Here is a 20903-nt window from a genome sequence, read left to right as displayed (position 1 = left end):
GTAATAGACAGATATATGATGCTTTATGATGCCGTGGATATTTCCGACTGTTAGCAGTTCAGCCATGAGCAGGATCAATAAATGTAAATGAACGGTTACAGTGACTCTCCGGCCCCGTTCAGACCTCACATTAACATCCGACCTGGGCAAACCGATCTCAAGTGTCCAGCTTTTAGTGCCTGTGTTCAGACCTGGAGTTAATAAACGTGTCTGCAGCCAGCTCTAAAGATCTGATCTGAGTTCCTCTGTGAGCAAATAAACTCCGACATCATCTGGGGCGCAGCAGAATATTTCGACAGTGGACGGTCGGACTATTCTTCATACTCATACCTTGTTCTACGGTGCTGCTCTTGGGGGGAAGCTGTGGGAGCTGCCTCACTTTGCGGCCCGATGAGGACGTCACCGAGGAAGACAGAGACGCACCGCCTTGGAGGTGGCCCCTAACACAGAATGAGATGAGAGTAAAGCAGACGGAAGTGAGAGTGACATGAGAGAGAGGCCAAGAGTGGGTAGAAACAAGGATGAAAAGAATGGAAATGAAAAGGAGAGAAACTTTATATTTGATGTCCAGGGACACTGCAAGTCATTCACTCCAGTTCACACATTATTATTTAAACACACGAAGAAGAGAATGTAAAAAAATCTGAATATACAAGCAGGGAAAAACTTCTCATAACAGACGACCTATTATTATTTCATGTTACTAATCTGAGCAACATTACAAAATAAAATAAAGAAAGTGACAGAAGGAGCTCGAGGGAAAGCATCGATTTTGGAAACGACAGAACAGCAACAGTTGGCGAAACATCAGCGGCGGTGTCATAGTCACAAAGTGAAGCAAAGTGAAGCTTGTTCAGGGGGGGTTGACAGTGAGGGATCCCGGCGCCAGAAAAGAGCAGCAAATCAAGGTTTAGGGTGAAACGACAGAGGGAGAAGGTGAAAGCCTCGGAGCGTATAAATCCCAGCAAATCTGCTGATGTTCATTCACTCGCATCCGTTCTCACAAAAAGACCCAAGGACGGGGACCGTTCACAAAAGCCTTCATGTTCAAGTTCATCAGTTTCATTAATGTAAGATCAATTTGTTTTCCTTCTCTAAAAACTATAGAGTTTCTCATTGTATGTAATGTTTATAAGTGTGAATCTTCCATTGAATCCTGTAACTATTATCAGATTTTATTAATTAGCTAAAAACATTACCCCCTTACCCTTACGTAAATGTATGCATGTATTTAACACTAACTAAAGCATTTCCATCCACTCAGAAACGGACACAGCACATGTCCATACAACACATACACAATAAAACACACAAACACTGAACAGCGGCAGCAGCATCTGTCGCAGCAAAGATCTTCCACAGAAACACAATCATACACATACTGCACTGATAAAGGTATGTAGGACTGAGGGGGGCAGACCTGTCCTTATCCTCTCCACCACAGTCTCTACAGTAAACGAATGAGGATCAGTGTAAAAGGGGAGGAATCCCCTTACCAAGGGGCTGCAGAGGGGCCTTCTTTCCTCTGGAGCCCCTTAAGATGGAGGTGGGCTTGAATCTGGTGCACGTACAAACACACACACAAGTGCGCACAATCACACGATACGAACCCAGTTAGATTGTGTAAGAAGCAGCAGCAGCAGCATGCAGGATAAAGAAATAAATGGGGTTGAAAATATGGGGTTGAGAACAAAAATATGGAAGGAAGGGAAAAAAAAAAAAAGCAGAATATAAATAAATAAATAAATAAATAAATAATAATGCCAAAGGAGATGTCAGGTTTTTAAATCTTTTAAATCAGTTCATTTGTTCAATTGTAACCATACATACAGTAAAATACACACTACCTGACCACGGTTTGTGCTACATTAAATCTAAGACTGCTGATCTGCAACTGCAAAATTATTCCCAACAGTCTATGCTTTTCATGTTATGGCTTGTCTGTCTCTCAGCTGCGGTGCTTCTGGCAGTGTAATTTTTGCGTTAGAGCTTTTATAAAATCATATTTTAACCATCATATGTTGTCAAAGAATTCTGCCTGGGCCTTCACAATTAAAACTGCAGGCGGCTGAAGCTTGAAACACATTGTAATGACGCTGTTCCTTTAACCAATCACATTTCAAGTTTGTATTCCTAGGCCTTCTCTGTGGCCTACAGCAGCGTCAGCGTTTTCTGCACAACCAAATTGTCACCATTAACATTTTGATAGCTATTTGTTGAACCCACAATGGTGGCAGGTGGAGAGGTTGCAGATCTTCTTAGACATTTTTACAGCAGACTTTGAAGGAAAAACTGGATATTATGAGGAAAGGCTGCCCAACCCTGGAGCTAGCTAGCCTGACCCAGCCAGGGAAAGGATGTGTTCAGCACTTTCAGGTCAGCAACTATGAGCGCTACCCTTGGCTGACAGGCTCCGAGGAGAAGTCTAAATAGTTTCTTAAGTTCTGGTGAGTAAAATGAATTATATTTACATCTTTTAAGTATATTTTTGTCATTTTATTGGGCCGACATTGTTGCTTCTGTTGGATTTGACGTATGTGGGTGAGTTTCTTGCTTTGGAAATGACATTCATCTAGCTATATGAGATACCCGTCTACAATGCAACGTCCTGTTTTATTGCATATACGTATGATGTTGATGGTTTGTACAGCAGTGGCATCATAACGATCGTATTAAGAGGTGTTTTGAATAAAGTTGGAGGTCATTGAAAGCCAAGGCGGAAAATGCCGGCCGGCCAATGATCAGAAACATATCAGAGGTGTTGCTCTGTGGTATTTTGCAAATTAAAATCAGGTTTGCAAGGGTTCGTCTTTAAGGTTCTGAGCCACTGCACATACTAGTGTGTTCTTTAACTATATTTTTATAACATATATTGCCAGCCACTTCAAACCTTAAAGTACATGCTGTCGTAAAATCTTTGTCTTATTCACAGGGATGCTATCCACCATCATTGTACTACTAAAAAATGTCTTCTTCCAAACTGGGTGAGTGATTTTCTTTTTAAAAAAGCCCTCAAGGTCTGCCTGTAAATAATCCTGTTTGACATGTGCTGAGTCAACAGTACATGTCTTACCTGCTACTGTCAGAGAGCTTCCTGCCAAGAGTGTGACATTCAGGTATTTCCAGGGTCCGAGGCTGCCTAAAGAATGGTGGATGAGCAAAGGGGACAATACAGAACAGAACAGAACAGAACAAAAAAAAGATGGATGTATGGGTGGATGAGAGGATGGAGGATAAATCATTTAGATTTAGAAGAGCCCGTCATTGGCCTTATAAGTTTATGATGTGGAAAACAGGAAATAGGAGGCATGCCGTGATGGATGGTATGACAATGAGAGGAGTGAGGATGTCACACACTCATGCTTCATCTGTAACTGTGTGTGTGTGTGTGCATAGATGTGTGTGTGTACCTCATCTTTGTACTGAGGTGAATTAAACTCTCTTGAGAAGGAAGCAGCATCCATATTCTCCATTCACGGACATGAGGATGACAAGGATGATACGAGCACAGCAACACACACACACACACACACACACACACACACACACACACACACAGACACACACACAGTCACACCACTTATGAAATGAATTATGGATATTATGAAGTCTAAGTCATTGCCGAGCACTAAGCCTTGAAAAGGAGAGAGGGAGAGAGGCTTCTCAAAGACTGAGAGAAGAGGGGGCGAGCACACAGAAGCTGCGGATGTAAATTCCCCGAACAAAAAGAATACTCGGGAAGGACTGCGGGAAGCAAACGCAGCAGGGGAAGGAGTTTTCACACCATAGCCAGAACAAACTACCTTCAGTTCAACAGAGCACAAGAACCTGGCACTGAAGATTTGCGCAAGGAAGGAAGGAAGGATAGAGAGTCAACAGAACAGAACCACGGCGACGACAATCACAACCAAACACTGCCGCTACGACTCTGCTCGAGGGGGGAAAAAAGCAATACTGAGCAACCCTTCACACAATGGGAGTGACAAATTACGAAACAAAACAGAACTTGGCTACGTCAAGTTCTACATTGTGTTCACTCTCACTGTGTTCAGCTCATCTACTACCACACAGTTCACAGGAGGAAGCTAAGTTGGGGGGGGGGGAGAAAAGATCCAGGAATTGCTCGTGGTTTTATCTCGTATCTGGTCAAATGCACAAACAGTGCAGCTTCTCTAATTTCAGTTTAGAGCAGTTTTCACTTAGCTATGCCAAGATGTTAGCACAGCCTTGCAGTGAGAGGAAACAGATAGCCTGGCAAACACAATCTGCCCATCAGCATCTATAAGACTCACTAATTAACAGATAATATCTTTCTATATTTAAAAAAATGGAAATTTGGACTAAGCCAGGCTGATCGTTTCCCACCTGTTCAAGTCTTGATGCTACATCCATCTTGAAAATATTCAATGGTGCGAATATGCCTACATCTCAAAATGTCTATGCAAAACTCTCTTGCAAAAAACAACAAACATTAAACTGAATTTGTTTTCTGTGATACAAGATAAAGCCACTCACTCCACTGTTAGCAGAATAGGGAGATTTGGAAGAGTTTAAACTGAAAATTCACTCCCAGCTATCACATCAACATCAGAACTCAGCAAAGAGATTAGTGCAAATATGAGGAGGAAGAGCTTGACATCTGCCTGAACCTAATAAGACCCAACTGGGAATGTTTTTTTCTGAGAATGAAAAAAAAATAGAAAAAAATATACAAAAAATACCTAAAATTCTGCTTTGGTGTTAAAAACTCAACAGAAAATCTTTAGGGTATGGGTCGTTGTGGCATCAGATTTAGAGGCACAAGTCAAGCTCCAAGCGGAAGCAGCTGGGGCTCCACGAAAGGGTACCTGTCATCTTCTGGGGAGGCATGTTGGATAAGAATCCTGGGACTTGCCGGACGTCTTCGGGGCAGGGAATGGGACAAAGTTTTTCTACGTGTACACATACAAAATACGTCACCCATATGACCAAATCAGCAAGCCATTACACAGTCAGAGAGCCATGTTATTCCATTGCAAGGTATGCATAGTCAATTGCTTCCTGCGGTTGCCACGACGACTTGTATAGTTTGACCGCTTGGGGGCAACAGGACAAACTGCAAAGTCAGTAATACTGTTCCCTCTTAAAGTTCTTATGGCTAACTTGTTAGCAGACATGCAGCACCATCGCCTTTAATTTGGAGTTGTGTGTTCTTGTCTAATGCGCGGTTTATGCTTCTGCGTTAATTTGACAGCCCAGACCCTAAGCAGACCCCTGACGTGCACCTCCTCATGAATGGAACTACGCGACGCAGACCAAAAGTGATTGGTCCATTTGGTAGTAGCTTGTTTCCACTTTAGTATTTCCGGCTGCTTCTCCATTTTCTAATTGATTGTTTTGGATCAATAAAGATGCAACATATTGAGGAAAGGTTAACTGAGGAGGTTCGGAGATACAAGCATTTGTACTTCCAACAAAAGTTTCAGTTGCATGGTTGAAAGTGAAGCAGGAAGTGGAAACAAAAATGAACCCGACTGGCAAAAAAGACACAGCACCGACTGGAGTTTGGGTGGAGTTATTTCAGAGCGAGTCAGACTGACGAGCGCACAAGTATAAATGAGTTACGGCATTTAGTCTTGCAGAAGCATAAACCGCACTTAGCTCCTAATTTCCCCATTTTTTATGTTTTCAAGGACAGTGTTTTCTTGTTGAGATGAAAATTCAATCGTGTAATTTTGTTGCTGAAGCAAAACACCAACAATAAACCTACAGAACAGCACGAAGACCTGGTTTGCAGTCTGGTCACACTATGAACGTTATCACTTCACAGTTGGCATAGAAGATGAACGATGCACACATCTTTCAATGCACATATATAATGTAGCGTGAGTTTTAATTTAAGACAGACAAGAAGAAATCCAAAAACTTGTGATCAGACCTTGACAATGGTGGGAATAGATATGCTGGTATTAGTAGGAAATGACGCTGACCAGTGAGCACTTGACAAGTCAACCAAAGCCTGGTTGTTTGGGGCTAAGCAGGATAAAGTGTAGTGTTTAGCCAGAGTAGGTAGCAGGTTTGGTGAGGTATACAGCGAGAGGTGCACCAATTCTGTTGTCAGAGGGTCAGTTACACCAACTGAATGTCTGGGAAGGTTCTCAGTCATCCAGGTCATGGTATATCCAAGAAGCGTTAAAGAGAGGCAACTGGACTTGGAGTTTTTTTGAGAAGAGATTTCGCCACTCATCCGAGTAGCTTCTTCAGTTCTAAGGGACAGGGGGGAAGTTGAGGTCAAATAGGAACAAGTCAAGCAGTTTTTTGATGGGCTACACCCACAGATGTTCCTTTTTAACCTCAACAACCCACCAGGCCCTTGCAACTGAAGTAGCTACTCGAATGAGTGGCGAAACGTCTTCTCAAAAAAACTCCAAGTTGCCCTTCTTTAACGTATGTTGGATACACCAAATGAACAAGAAGCTGTGCAGAAACCTGTATTTTGATACTCAGAGTTAATTTTGGCACAGTGTTTCTAAGACAATTCTAACATTTAATAAAAGTACAGAGAATGCTACGTGCCCATGTGAATGATCGCTGCACCTTCAAACAAAGTTTGAGGATTGAAGCAATGTACAGGAGTTGCTGGGTGGAACAGCAGGAAGACTATAGTGGTGCACAAAAGTGTGGGTGAAGTGAGGAGGGGAGGGGGCGTTTAATTACGCTATAGTGTAGGATCATTCAGAGGAGAAGGAACTACAAAGACCACGGAAAGCTGAAGACAGGAAACTACAGGAGGACTACAGGAAAGGGTTTGGGTACAGAGGCTGGTACCTTTCAGTCTCTGGTGAGGGGGCATGAGTGTCTGGAGTCAGACAGTTGGCACTAGCACTCCTAACCCTGTCCAGAGAAGGCTGCAGATCACTAGATGCACCACAGCACCACAACATGCCATCCAATGGAGGAAGAGAAGGGAGGAGAGGAAGGAGAGACAGGAATAAGAGGAGGAAACAATCACAAAGAGAGAGAAACAATGGACAAACAGAATAAGTATTTTAAAAGAAAGGTTAAGATTCCCAAAATCATGATGCTAGTCTGAGAACTAAACCAAGGCTGACTGGCTGGCTGTCGAGGTTGTTATGGAGATGGAGTGAAAATGTGTCTTGTAACTGTCACGGCCAAGGGTGGAATAACTGCACTTCTCTCTCTCGACCTGTTCGGCTTAAACCTAAATGTTTAACCATCAGTATGTGTGTGTTTGGCGTCTTACCTAAGTGCCACCTCATCAGTGGACATTAAAACGCGGTGTGGGATGGAGTGGCGTGTTGCCATGACCGCTTTCAAATGCATGACAGAGCTTTGTCTTATGACATGCAGGAAACTGAAAAGAGCATGCATTTGGAAATTAAAGAATAAACTAAATCCGTGAAGCTCCTGCTGCTGTGGAAAACACTCACATAAAAGGAGCTGCACAACATTCCGTGTCTCCTTTTACTATGGGTATGCAGTTATTGCTAAAAGACTAATAAACGCTTGTATGCAAGTTGAGAAAAGTTCACACTGATACCAGAAAATGTCTAAAAGCTTCAGTATTCTTCAAATGAAGCATTAACCACAGCTATGTCATGAAGCCACTGGTTAAATGTACTGACGTGTGAAACTTCTGGCATTTGTTTTGGGAGTCTTTCATCTTCCTTTGGAAACGTGCATCATCATCCTCCTCTTTGCACGACTCTTTTTGAACAGAAGTAGTGTTTGCACGACTCTTTTTGTACAAACACACATGATCCTTTGAGTGAGATGGAGGAGCGCATGTGTTGCAGCAACAGGACGACCATGACGGCAGCCACACACCATCTTTGAGTGTCCCTGTTCCCAGAAGTAAAAGTTCTGCTTATTTTACTTTATAGACGGTTTTAGGTGACTCAGAGTTGGGACTACTGCCACGGCTTGCACGGCCATGAAGCTCTTCTGTTAAATTAGTAGTCCAAAAAGATGACTGCATTAGTCTCTGGTTCTTTGACAAAACGTCGAAGGTGCAAACGTGTGCACAAAAAGTTCAAGGGAGACGTTTAATCGTCACGCCCCCGTGTGCATTTGGACAAGGAACGCCTAATCTTCAGGATTAAAATTTGTTTTATGCTCCAGCCACAGCGGGCAGAAGCCAGAGATGACGTTGTGGAGGAAGGTGCTCTTTGCAAATTGGAGGTTCTGGGTCAGTTTTGTTGAATTCAGTGACTCTGACGTCCTATTCTTCTCTCTTTCTTCTAAAGTCACTCTATTTCTGATTCATCCCACTGATGGGATTCCTCCCCAAAGCAATGGGAGTTGACATGCTCATGGACTTTGCAGCATTTAGACCCATCTCTTTCTATGCTCATGAACAAAACATGATTTCTTGTAAATAAAACCAGCAGAACTGTCACATTATCCGGTACAGCCCCGTGTTTCTACATATCATCTGCACCGAGGAATAAAAAGTGACAGACATCCTTCCAGATTTAAGCACTTTGTTCATTTGAAGCATACTGAACCCACGACTGGAGACTTACCTGTTTGCCTGTCTGCAGAACAAAAGCGGCATCTTAGGAGGCAACGTGTTATTGTGGCTGGAAGATCTCCTGACGATAGCATGCATGCAGCAGACACAAGTAGGAAATGAAGGAATGGGCGAAAGAGGAGGGGAAAAAAACAACAAGTGTATGGGAGCGCTTGGAGAACAGACAGAAAAATACTACAGGGTAAAAGAAGTGGCGACTTATCCAGTGATTTTATATGACATACGCAATATTCAGCACAACTGAACCCTGAGTAAAGTTTGTGGTGACGGTCAGTTTAGCCCACTGGAAGCTTTTAATCACATTTTACTTTAAGATATTCACCATTAAATCAAGGTATGGCATGTCATGTTTAACATCTGTCAGTTTCATTCTCATACAGCCATCTATCTACATGTTCCTAGAAAAGTGCATCACTGCACTAAAATCACTGGCTAAGCTTGTAGCTGCAGCGCCGCATGACAAGCAGGAAAGCATCGAAAGCTCGCTCTCATCTCTACAAGCAACCACGCTCTCGCAAACACATCCGTGTGTATGGACAGACAAACAGCTTATTATTATGGTCCCATCGGTTATGTTTGCATGAGGAGAACTTTTATCTAATGAGACACACAGATGTATTCTCAAGAGTGCAACTTACCTCTTTGGCTAATATGGCAAACTGAGACCCATGTGGATGTGACTACAGTGCATGTGATACTGGTAAACAACTTGCTGATCTTAAACAGGGTAATGAAAGACAGGATTGATGCATAATCATTGGCTTGATTTGTACAAGCAGGGAACCAGTGAGGGAACACTTTGTCTTGATTCTAGCCTAAGCAGTTCTGATGGCCTGGCTGCAGGAAAGCATCAGTCTGAGTGGTCCTGTAGTGTCCTCTTGTGGATTTGAGACAGTGGTGCAACTGAACAACCACCAGCTCATTGGCCTTGTTTTTAACTTACAGTATAGATATGGTGCTTACATTTGAAGTGATTTTTTTATATATATATATATATATGTATTTTTGGATTTGTCTTACTGTCAATAAATCCCATGAGCAGAACCAAAATTATTAATGAATGCATCAGAGAGGCTTAGAGAGTCAGGGTCCGTGTACTTTTTGATATTTCAGGTTTGGTTTTAGACTCTAAAATAAAAACAAAATAGGATTTTATTTTTTTTAATATTATTTTGATTTAAAAAAGCAAAAAAAAAAAAAAAAACATGCACAATTTAGCTTTTGTTCTGTAATATATGATAAAAGGGAAACAGTTATTATTTGATTCATATAAAAATGGAAGTTTTTGTAGGTGAAAAACAAGAAGAACTTTTCTGTAGGTCAAAACGGAGCACGGGCGTGACTTTTAAGCACTATTTTAGACTTTATGACATGAGGTGCGTCATCTGAGTTTATCTCTGAGCGATTGTCTGAAGCCTGAAGGTGATGCCCCAGGCTGTCGTAACGAGAGAGAGTGCTGTACACGTGTTGATTGCAACAAATTCCAGACGTATTTCCTATTTCGTTTTTGTCTTTGAATTGTTGCAAAGAAAGAAAATTAAGCTTCTCTTTTTTATTTTAGACTGCACAATAAAAGAAAGGTGTATTTTTTTTTTTTAATTTTATGTTTTTGGATTTAAAAATAAAAATGAAATAACAGTAATTCTTTCAGCTTTTGTTTCTGGTTATAAAAGCAAACTTCCCAAAACTTAGCAAAATACCAAAAAATGCATGGACCAGTCACGGACAAGGTCAAAAGTTTCACGGGATTTGTTGACAATGACAAAAATATACCTAATTTTTAATCCGTCTGATATTTTCCTACTCTTTTATCCTTTTCTAAACAATATTTTCAGCGGTAGACATTGTTTAAGGAGCTAAAATAAGAGAAAAATAAAAAAAATAAATACAACACACATTAAACTACGCCTCTCCCAGAGGTTAAGTCCTGAACCAAAGTGTAAACAGCGTGTTGGCCAGCAGTTTACCTGGTGTGCAGGCACTCAGCACTTTTGCCTCGCATTGATTGGTGGATCATGATGACCTCACTGTGGTTACCATGGGGATGGATGACACATGAGGAAATCAACAACAGTCAAAAAAACCAGAAGAGCAGAAGGAGAAGAGGGTGAATAGGAAAGAGAAGCTTTTGCTGATTTCTCTCTACACACACACACACACACACACACACCCACACACACACACACACACACACCCACACACACACACACACACACACACACACACACACACAGATGCCACAGATTCTTTTTCTACCAAGGCCTTTTTGTCTAAACACATCTTAAGGTCACTTTAATCAATATGACAATCAACCGACAGCTACAACACCACACACTTCTCAAGATACTAAACAGAAACAGAAAACATGGAGACTGTGTAACCTCACATGAAGTAAAAACAAAGGACTGCTTGATAAAATAATGTTTGGAAATACTGTCACACGTCACACACTTCTGCAGCAGATGCAGACTTGCACAAAAGTCTAAAGCCTCAATCCACAAAAAGAAGCAAACATTCAGAGCATTATGGACCTCTGATGGTATTTAATGTGGTTATATAAGACGTGGCGCGCACACAAACGGACACGCACCTGTCATCCACGTACTCTTCCCCCTGATGGCGACCTCTGGCAGAGTCGTAGTAGCGGGTCGGAGAACGGGAACGACGAGCGTGAGGAAGCTCATCATCCAAACTCCTGTAAGACAGAAAGAAAGAAAGAAAGAAAGAAAGAAAGAAAGAAAGAAAGAAAGAAAGACCTATGTGAGGTTAGCGGTCAGGCGATATTGCAGCAGACTCTTAGTGGGGCTTACTTGGCTGAGCCAGTAAAAGCAGAGCTGGCAGTACTGTGTGTTCTGCACCGGACAGACATTTCATTAGCGGATGGACTCAGTTTGCTGGCTTCCAACAAACTCTGTCATTTTCTTCTTTCTCTCTTCCTCTCTGTCTCTCTGCTGAATGTTGCTTTTCTCTCACCCTTACAAGTCACCAGCATCCTCTTACCAGGCTTATATCAGTCCTGTATTAGTAATCATCACCTTTGAACACAAACCGTTACTGTAATCCATACAGAAACCAACGTCACGCAAGCGAGCAAGGAGACTGAAGCAGTAAATCATGAGCATAGATGAAACCTTTTTTGTCTTATTCCACCCTCACCTCTGAGTGGGAACGTTGGGCGGCCGCGACCGGGTGCGCCCCTGCTCCTCTCGGTGCGGGGACACCGAGCGGGAACGTATGTGATGGGCGGGCGTCCTCTGCTGTTCAGGCACCTCCAGGGTGGATGTGGGCTCCCGCTGCCTCTCCCTACCATGCCCGTCGGCTGAAGGGTGTAAAAGGCGACGCATATGCACGAACAGACAGTTAAAACATACATGTACATAATTAACTGGGTAAAAGAATATACAGATAATTGGCAAAACTACACAGTACAACCTAAAGTTTGGGTTTTATGAGTATAAATTACTAGCCAGTAAAATGCTATGTCTTTATTGATCTATTTAAGGTGATATTCTATAAGCAGGCTGCTTATATCTTTGCCCAAACCACTTTGATCTTACTGTATAGAGTTAAGTGGCAGTAAAATATCCTTATGATCCTTAGAGATCAATGAATCCAGAGCTCTCTTTCCTTAAGTTCCTTAACTGTAATGACACAGAATAACTACCATTAACCAAGCTGGAAAGATGTGTGAGACATTAAGCAGTAAAGATTTGCTAATGGTTTCTGAAAGTAGATTATGACTAATAGAGTTCTGTAGTAATGGGACATGGGTAACACGGCCAGGAAGAGCTGCAGTAGTAAATTGTATTTTTCTGAAATATATTCAATCTGTACAATCTCGTATCACCCCCACAGTTAAGGCCAAAGGTTTCGTTAGCTGCAGTCAAGATAAATTATATTGGACTGAAGTCATGCTACTTATCAACATGTAAGCAGAAGTAATGCTAACACCCTGCTTAGATAAGTTTAACATCGTGCTTAACCTGGAACCCCACAACATATGTTTGAAGCCATGCTAGTACACATAGGCTAAGTTTTGAAACCATGCTAACACACTGCTACCTCACAACATCGAAGTTTAAGATGATGCTAATAGGCCTACCCAGCAAACCCACAACCTGTACATTTAAAGTCATGCTAACACTGTTACCTAACAACATATCAGCAGAAGCCATGCTAGCACCCTGCTACCTTACACCATGTAAGTTTGAAGTCACACTAGTACATAACTAGCTCACAATAAAAACTCCTTGAATCATTGAATCCTTGAACATAAGTTTAACATCATTCTAGCACACTGCTCCCTGCTACTTCACAAAATCTAAGTTTAACAACCTGCTAATATCCTGCAACCCCACAACATGTAAATTTGATGCCATGCTAGTACCCAACTAGCTCGCATACGTTTAACATCCTGCTAATATCCTGCAAGCCCACGTGGAAGTTTGAAGCTAACACTGTTGCCTTTCAACATAAACAGAAGTCATGCTTACACCTTGCTACCTCGTATAGGTTTATCATCATGCTAACACCATGTTCCCTAACAACCTGTAAGTTTAGAGTCATGCTTGTACCCTGCCATCTCATAACGTGTAAGTTATGCTAATACCCTGGTAATTCACAACATATAAATTTAACAACACGCCTAACACCGAGTACATTTAAAGTCATGCTAGTACCCTTCTACCTCAAACATAAGTTTAACATCATGCTAACACCCTGCTATCTAACAACTTGTAAATTTAAAGTCATGTTAATACCCTGCTAAGTTACACCATGTATGTCTAAAATAATTTTAGTGGCCTGCCACCTCACATTTAGTCTAGTACACAGAAGTGCTTGCACAGAATTTACTCAAAATAGCGTGCATGCTAACTTGAACCTGGTAACACTGAACATCTTGCGTTGCATGGAGAGAATTTGTGTCTTGGCTATAAACTATTGAGGGATTACACTAATAATAGATTTGCAGTTGGCAGTGTTATGTATTTTTAAATTGTGGTAAAAGGTATTGCTTTGGTCTGAAGATAAAAACAGAAATAGAAAGATTGATCAGCCTTGAAGGGATCTGTGTGACTGTGTCAGGCTTTGTAGTGGCCCCATAGTCAGCTTCTTTGCCAAAAGAAAAGCTTCTCAAAGCTCAAGTTGGCTTTTAGTTTTTTACTTTGGAAAGTGAAACCAGGGTTTTTCTTTTATTCCAGCCATGCACGGAAATCAAACAAACAGTTGGTCAAAATAATGTTGTGCATTTCTCAATTTTTAACTGAACTACCCATAACCAACAAACACAAAGACGATAGGAAGGGTTTGACTGATATATGGCGGATAGACGGTGATACTTATGTTTAACATATCACGTTTCTTCTTGAATTTTTTGGTCAAATCCATATACCAGTCTGACCTTAACATACACAGACGAACGCTCAGACACAGTATACAATGGCCCACGAATACACACAGACAAAACACACAAGAAGCTCCGTATTTCGACCATAGACTGTATATAAATATGGAGCTCTACTTGCTTTGGCTTCACTTCTGAGGAGCAGTTCTGCTGTCCATCTTTATACGGTCTATGGTTTCGACATTGTGTTAAACACAATAACTCTGCTGCCAAAAGAAATTTAAAATGTTGCTTTTAGATTCGAGTCATCTCCACAACAGAACCATGCCTGACCGGTGCATGGAGTCCGGATTGGTTCAGCCCCATGTCAACACATTGTCGACAACATGACAGCGTTTCCAATTCACTGATTTATTTGTGATGACCGCTCGTTCTGTCACGTACTGTATATTGTTATTTGTGTTTTTATGCCCAGTATTTAATTGTGATTTCTGTTTAGTCTCAATTGATTTCTTCTTTTCATTTTTATGATACACCTCTAGTTTTCTTTAGTTTCTGTGAACCGATGACACATTGGGCAACCAGGTGCAAAACTACTGAGGTGAGGAGGTACCAGACTTTGGTTGGCACCCCCAATGCAGCATCACAAATAAAAAATAAAAAAACACAAGCTCAGGGAAACACCGCATGTAAAGCTAGGAAACGGTCCCCACCCACCTTTAGATACTACTGCTGTACCCTCATCAAACTCAGGCTCTGTTACACGCTGAGAACCTAAACAGTCATAGTCACACACAGACACACAAAGATGTGTATATACACCACGTACATATATATACACACATGCACGCATCCATGTGCAAATACAGTATTAGGGAAGGGTAGTGAAAAGAGACATAGACACTGACATTCATGTGTTATACTTTGCTCATTGAAGGTAAAACGTTATTTCTTTTACAGTGATGAATGCACGCTCACAAACAGAGGACAGGAGCTCGTATATAAATAAACATGAAGACTTACGCTGCAGCTTCTTGCCGGGGGCGTCTACGTGTCGTCGGGGCAGGTAGGGGGACGGTCGGGGGAGCGGTATGGATGAGACATCATGGGTTTGGAGTGGATACCAGTGAGGTTTGTCGTCCAGTAAGGCCGTCTCCAGCTCTATCAGGATCTGTTCAAGTCACAATCCGTGCGGTAAATAAAGACTTTGCAGCTGTTCACTGATCTGACTGACAGTAGACGCTGCATGTGGAAATACATAAGCACGAGGAAAGCTGCTCAAACATCTGCTCTGTGGCATTCAGTGTTAAAATATTCAGGCAGAGATGAAGTAAATATTGTTTAAATGATGCATTTAAACTTGCCTCAGTTTGTGTTCACAGTGGAATCAAGACAAGGCAACCAAGACTAAATTCTGACATGCCCTCAACACAAGTTCTTGCTAACAGTTTTGTAATCAGTCATAATTTTGCCGTGTGCTGCCAGACACTTCTATCGAGTGCACGCTCTTCCAAATATGCATCAGGTAAGCAACTTAGTTAAATAACAATAAGGCAGTCGCATCGGTCCGTGGGTAACGTGTGTTCACGGTGCAAACAAACGGCTCCGGGGAGCAACTGCAACCAGGCTGAGACCGCCCTCTCTAACCGGGGTCGGCTGGGTTCATGTGTTCCGATAAAGGAGCATGGTTTCTGTGTTTACACCATCCCAAACAAACCGACCCAAGAGGGGAAACGCTCACGGCTCCAGATCAACAACCTAGGTGTGAAAGCATCCTAAGTAAATTCATCAACAAAGAGCAAATTATTCAAGATTGCGTCGAAGTGACAAATCTAATTCCCTCTCTTTTTGGCTTTTATTACGTCTCCTCCGGCTCCTAAGAAAGATATCTGCATGTTGTTCATGTAGAGCGGTTTGGTGCTGGGCAGCTAGGGATTTATGCTCTGGGATTTAGAATTAGGGTTGACACCTAAACACTGATGATTCAAATCACAATTGTCTTTTTGAACTGTTCCTTGTGCACACTGAGAGAGAGGTTGATGAAACTGAAGGCAGAACTACTTCGCTAGTTGGCTAGACTGCTTCTGAACAATGGCATAACTTCCTCCTGGTCAGCATTTCATTTTACAGGCTGTAAGGAGCCATCCCATGTGTGCTGGGACTTCATCACTGAGGTATGGCCAGGACAGGTTCTTGTGTGGCAATCTTTATGTCAGAGTCCTGCAGAGGAGCTGCATGCACACCATGAAATGTAATGTTACACACAACTAAAACAACAAACACATTTTGTTCACTACTACATCGTGCATGTGAAAAGTGATGATTAAACACTGAGGTGACCACTGTGATCCAGTCTCACTCTGTCCAGAACAAACTGATTTGTTTTTGTGCGTTTGGTACCTCTCCCATAAAGGTGCTGTCCTCCTCCGGTGACCTGGGCTGGTCCCACACAGTCAGCTCCAGCATGTGGTTCCGAAAATCCCTGCGATGGACGTGAGTGTAGACGAACGTCTGGTTCCACTTGGGCTCACAGGTCTTCTTCACTGTTTTTGTCCTTCGTTTGCTCTTGTCACTGCGTTCAACGATATAGACGCTCTGATAGTTACGTTTCCTTTTTCGGGGTACCACAGAAGAAGACGACCCGAGCTTTCGAAATGCTAAGTAACAAACTTGCTTGTGCCACATTCATCTACATTTACTGGGCTGGATTCACTTATCCCTTTTAGGGTTACAAGTGGAGCTACTTTAACTTGGACTTCCTGTAATGGACACTAGATCCGGGTTCTAACTAAACTCTCTGGGCGAATCCTTAGATCAACTAAACAAATGGCAGCAAGTATGACATAGGCAGAATTGTGACGAATTCTGCAAACACAGTTCTGCTATTTTTATCAGGGGGACTCCCTGTGAAGGGGCTGTCAGGCGTACCTGCGATCAGGAAGGAAGTACATTTTGATGTAAGGACTCCTGGGCCGCCCGTCAGGCCGAAGAGGAAGCTCCACAGCCTGCAGCACGTTGACTATCAGCTGGTGACCCACTTTGTCGTAGCACAGCTTCACCTGAGTGGGAGGCAGACGGAAACAAATCTGGTGGTGATGTACTTATTTCAACAAGTCAAAAGAGACCCAACAAGGTCAACGTGCACACACTCACTGAGAGTTGTCCTGGCATTAACTGTGGAGCATCTTGGAGCATCCCGGGACTGGAGGGAGATAGGACATTTAAGGACGGTCTCTCCATCTTCTGGGATTCAAAAGAACTGGAACCTGCTACGAAGACGAAGAAGAATATAAGAGAAACCTCAAGAAGGAAATAAATGACAGCTCTCTGTCAGAGTCAGAAACAAGAGTCATAAAAAAATACATATCTTAACGCTTGATGTACAGATCATTGAACTAACAGCCGTGGTTGTATTGTAGGCAGTATGAGTGAATCATAAGACTGATATATGGTCATAGCAGCCAAACATCTAGACATAGATATAGACATAGAGGTCTCTAACATCTCAGAGGAGATACCTACTAGATTCTAATGGAGGGTGGGACGTGTCGGGGATTCTTGGGATATCACTGAAAGAGAAACAGCAAAGACACGTCAGTCAGTCTCACACTGGCATCTAAGTTGCATTAAACAACGTTCAAAGTAAAACTGACACACAGGCATACATGCATATCGATGTGGTGGTTATATCAAACAGGGAAAAAGTAGCGCTGTAACCAAAGTTTTTTTTTTTTTTGGATGTTCAGAATCACGTGGTTAAAAAAAAACAAAAACATGGAGAAGCAAAGAGAAGATGTGAGCAGAGCCGAGCTCTTCTAGTGACTGCAAGCGTTTCCCATTCAGACGTTCGCATTGGCCCAATCGAGATTTGAAGCAATAATGGATAAAAAAACCAAAACAAAAAAAACAATAGCTCAGTTCTGTCCACACCGCCATCTTTTCTTGTCCATCACCACCACCACCACCACCACCAGCACCACCCATGGGAAACACTAGAATCCACTGCACCAGCTCGATGCCATGTAAAGGAAGCATGGTAATCTGGCTAACACTTATCAGTTTAATTTGTCGTTTTTAAATTTTAAAAAATGACGTGCTTGAACTTGCAACCACGGAAAGGAAATAAATTCTTTAGTCACTCATGGGGCAACAAACTGAGGCTGCAGGATTGTTCTTAAAGCTTGTTCAGTTACAGGAGAAGATGTACGCCCCTTAAAGATCTGTGTGTTCGGCACATAGCTGGAGTTAGCTTAGCTTTTAGCATAATGACAGGGAGAAGCCTCCCAGCTCCAGCTCTGTACTTAACATACAAAAATTAGATTTAAATTCACCTTCTGGTTTCAGTCTTCGTTTCATTTTAAATCCAAATATTAAACTGATAAGTGTTTCATGGACCGGGGATTTGCCTGGGTGCCCATTCCAAAATGAAAAATTCCAAAGATGTAAATGAAACAAAACAAAAAAAAAAAAAACGTAAAAATAAAAATAGCTTGCTTGATGCATCCCAATGTCCCAGCCTTTAAACCAAAGGGTTGAGAGTTAAGGTAACAGGGGATACTGTCAGTGCCAGAGTTTACTTTTGGGACTCGCAGCCTTTTACCAGACGCTGCACGGACAGCTCAGAAGCTTGCAAAAGCGCTGTTATGTCAATGGATGTTTCCCGGCGGCCATTGTGCATCCCATCAGGCGAACTTTAAAATTTAATTTAGTTGGAGGTGTCACAGCGTAGTTAGGCGTCCGTGTTTGCATCAATTGGCATCTTCGCTAAGTACGAATCTGTTCGGTTCGTTCAGGGATGCGAAATGGCACGAGCAAAACCAAAAGAGTTTCCAGAAGCGTGACGGGATTAAAATTATCCTAAAAAGATTACTTACTGATATTTTCTATACACCCTTCGTGAGTGTTTGGAGAGAAATTAATACATTCAACTTTTTTTTTCCATCAAAAGGCAAATGAGGTTGAGTCTTACAGCTGCGAACAGCAGTTTGCAATAAAATGTGTGGAATATAAACTCACTTTAACGGTGTTTTCACACCTCACACAACCTAGTTCATGGTTAACACAACTTGCATCTTGTATGTGAGGCGACCCGGACTTAAATATCTTTAAGTAAAAATAATATACTTATTGTTTTTCATGTCCAATTTCATGTTTTACAATTTTTGAGGCAAAAACTGTACAAAGTTCATTTTAAAAAAGACATTTACTAGAATATTTGAAAAAGGAAAAACTCTATTTAATGGGTCTGGAATATGTGTTACTTAAAATAAAAATAAAAATGCTATTAATTAAATAAATAAAATAAAGATTGAGAAATGGTTATCTGCTAAAAAACTAACTTTCAGCTTCCAGGACCTGAAAATGTGAAGTCTGGCTACCAGACTGACATGTAAAATAAAGTCCTGGTTTTAAAATACAACAGGATATGTTGAATATGTGTCCCAGCATCCATTCATTGTGAAAGCAAAGATTTATTTGAACTGACGGATTTGTTTTTAAGTAAACCGGTCAGAGTTCAGCAGGCGCGTCGTTTATCAGCCCGTGTTCCTCCTTCAGACCTGACACAAATAAATAAACTCCTCTCTGCCGTCATTTAGATCCACTTCCATCGGCCAAATGCGCCTCAACAAATTGTCAGCGCCGTTTGAGATTTATTCAAATAAATGACGTGTCGTAAAAAATGACGAGTTGAGACCAAATTAAACATGAGAGACGCTCGTGAGTGGATTTATGAGGCTGTCTGAGTGAAATCTGAAACAGAAAATCTCTCTACAGATGAATATAGAGCATCTACTGGATCAAATTAATGCCACTTATGAAAGAAAAGTAGTATTTCACACAGTCATCATTTAATACAACCTAAATTAGGATGCTAAATGTTCCTTTATAGACTAGTGTTGTTTTAGAGAGCATTATAGACACCTATATAAACACATTTATAACTAGGTAGGTCACTTCCTGTAACAATCCCTCTTCTCTATCCTCCCCACACGAATATTCTCGGGACCGACTCAGTTGAGTTTTTACAAGGCGTCAACCAAACATATCTGATGCAGCCACTTCCTGCCTTTTACGGACCGCACAGCCGATTTTATTTGCTCGATAATAATTCACCTTTTATCGTCCCACAAATAAACGCAAGTGCTTTTTTAAAGGGGACACATGAGACAAAATGGAAACGTCCCATTCCAGAAGTTGGCAGGGCCCAGCCGAGCATAATGACTGGCTGTTTTTAATATTTCCAATGCAGCAGCAGCATCGGTCCCGGTCAGAATACAAATACACGCCCCAGTCTGAGGTCGGCCAACTCTGAGTCAGAGCCTCACTCGGCTAGCGACTAGTTAATGCAACGCACAGTGTTATTTATTAGTGGCTGATCACTGAGGCTGAAGGGTTGCATTCACGGCGCTGACAGTGTACTGGATGTGTTTCATTCCTGACTTACCCAATAGGCCTGGATACCACCAGCTCCACTTGAGGCTCCGCTTGAGACTCCAGGATGATGTTGTAAACTTCCTTCATAGTCGCCCCCGGCAAAAGCTTCCCGTTCCACTGCAAGACCTCATCACCTGAAATCAGTCAACCACGTAGAGTACACGCTTAATTTTTACACGAGCTGCAAAGCACATTTTTATATTCAGACATGTAGAGCAGGGGCCACATACGGCCTAATTTGAGGCTGGCGGTAACATAATTGCATAATAACCTATAAATAATGACCACTTTCCCCTTTGTTTTAATTAATTATTATTCCTTTATTGATCCCACATGGGGAAATTTAGTGCAAAGAAGGACACGCACATTATGAAAATGTTTGCTTTCACAAATGACCTGAAATGTCTTTAGAAATATAGGTGCAATTTCTGTACATTGATGGATATAGAGCAGTTATTTTTATTAAAACTTACAGTTGAAGTCTTTTATGTCTTTTTGCAGAAAAAGTGGATGAATTTGCATTTTGCAGACCCTCTGCAGTGTTTCCCACCAAATTTCATGAGACCATGGCGTTTTTTTATTTTTTTTTGT

At 41.8% G+C, this 20903-nt stretch overlaps 1 protein-coding gene across 3 annotated transcripts in view; it reads right to left on the bottom strand.

Annotated features, from left to right (window-relative positions):
- rims1a (regulating synaptic membrane exocytosis 1a) overlaps positions 1-20903 on the bottom strand; it is a gene marked incomplete at its 5' end in the record, with an annotated part of 87545 nt that overhangs the window by 8046 nt on the left and 58596 nt on the right. The window contains 17 exons of one of the 3 annotated variants that reach the window (XM_084561805.1): positions 331-440; positions 3074-3139; positions 3411-3467; positions 4848-4931; positions 6808-6897; positions 8526-8594; positions 10501-10560; positions 11124-11228; positions 11690-11852; positions 14595-14651; positions 14901-15048; positions 16278-16449; positions 16806-16936; positions 17031-17146; positions 17400-17446; positions 18752-18769; positions 20323-20446. In XM_084561805.1, coding sequence (XP_084417931.1) covers positions 331-440; positions 3074-3139; positions 3411-3467; positions 4848-4931; positions 6808-6897; positions 8526-8594; positions 10501-10560; positions 11124-11228; positions 11690-11852; positions 14595-14651; positions 14901-15048; positions 16278-16449; positions 16806-16936; positions 17031-17146; positions 17400-17446; positions 18752-18769; positions 20323-20446 — 1617 coding nt within the window. The remainder of the gene's footprint in view (positions 1-330; positions 441-3073; positions 3140-3410; positions 3468-4847; positions 4932-6807; positions 6898-8525; positions 8595-10500; positions 10561-11123; positions 11229-11689; positions 11853-14594; positions 14652-14900; positions 15049-16277; positions 16450-16805; positions 16937-17030; positions 17147-17399; positions 17447-18751; positions 18770-20322; positions 20447-20903) is intronic. The other 2 variants (XM_084561806.1, XM_084561807.1) reach the window with 2 other exon arrangements.

The sequence above is a fragment of the Chelon labrosus genome (assembly GCF_963514085.1).
Source record: "Chelon labrosus genome assembly, chromosome: 15".
In the NCBI taxonomy this organism is placed as follows: Eukaryota; Metazoa; Chordata; class Actinopteri; order Mugiliformes; family Mugilidae; genus Chelon; species Chelon labrosus.
The sequence above is the reverse complement of the archived record's forward strand: the minus strand, read 5'-3'. Positions and strand labels throughout refer to the sequence as shown.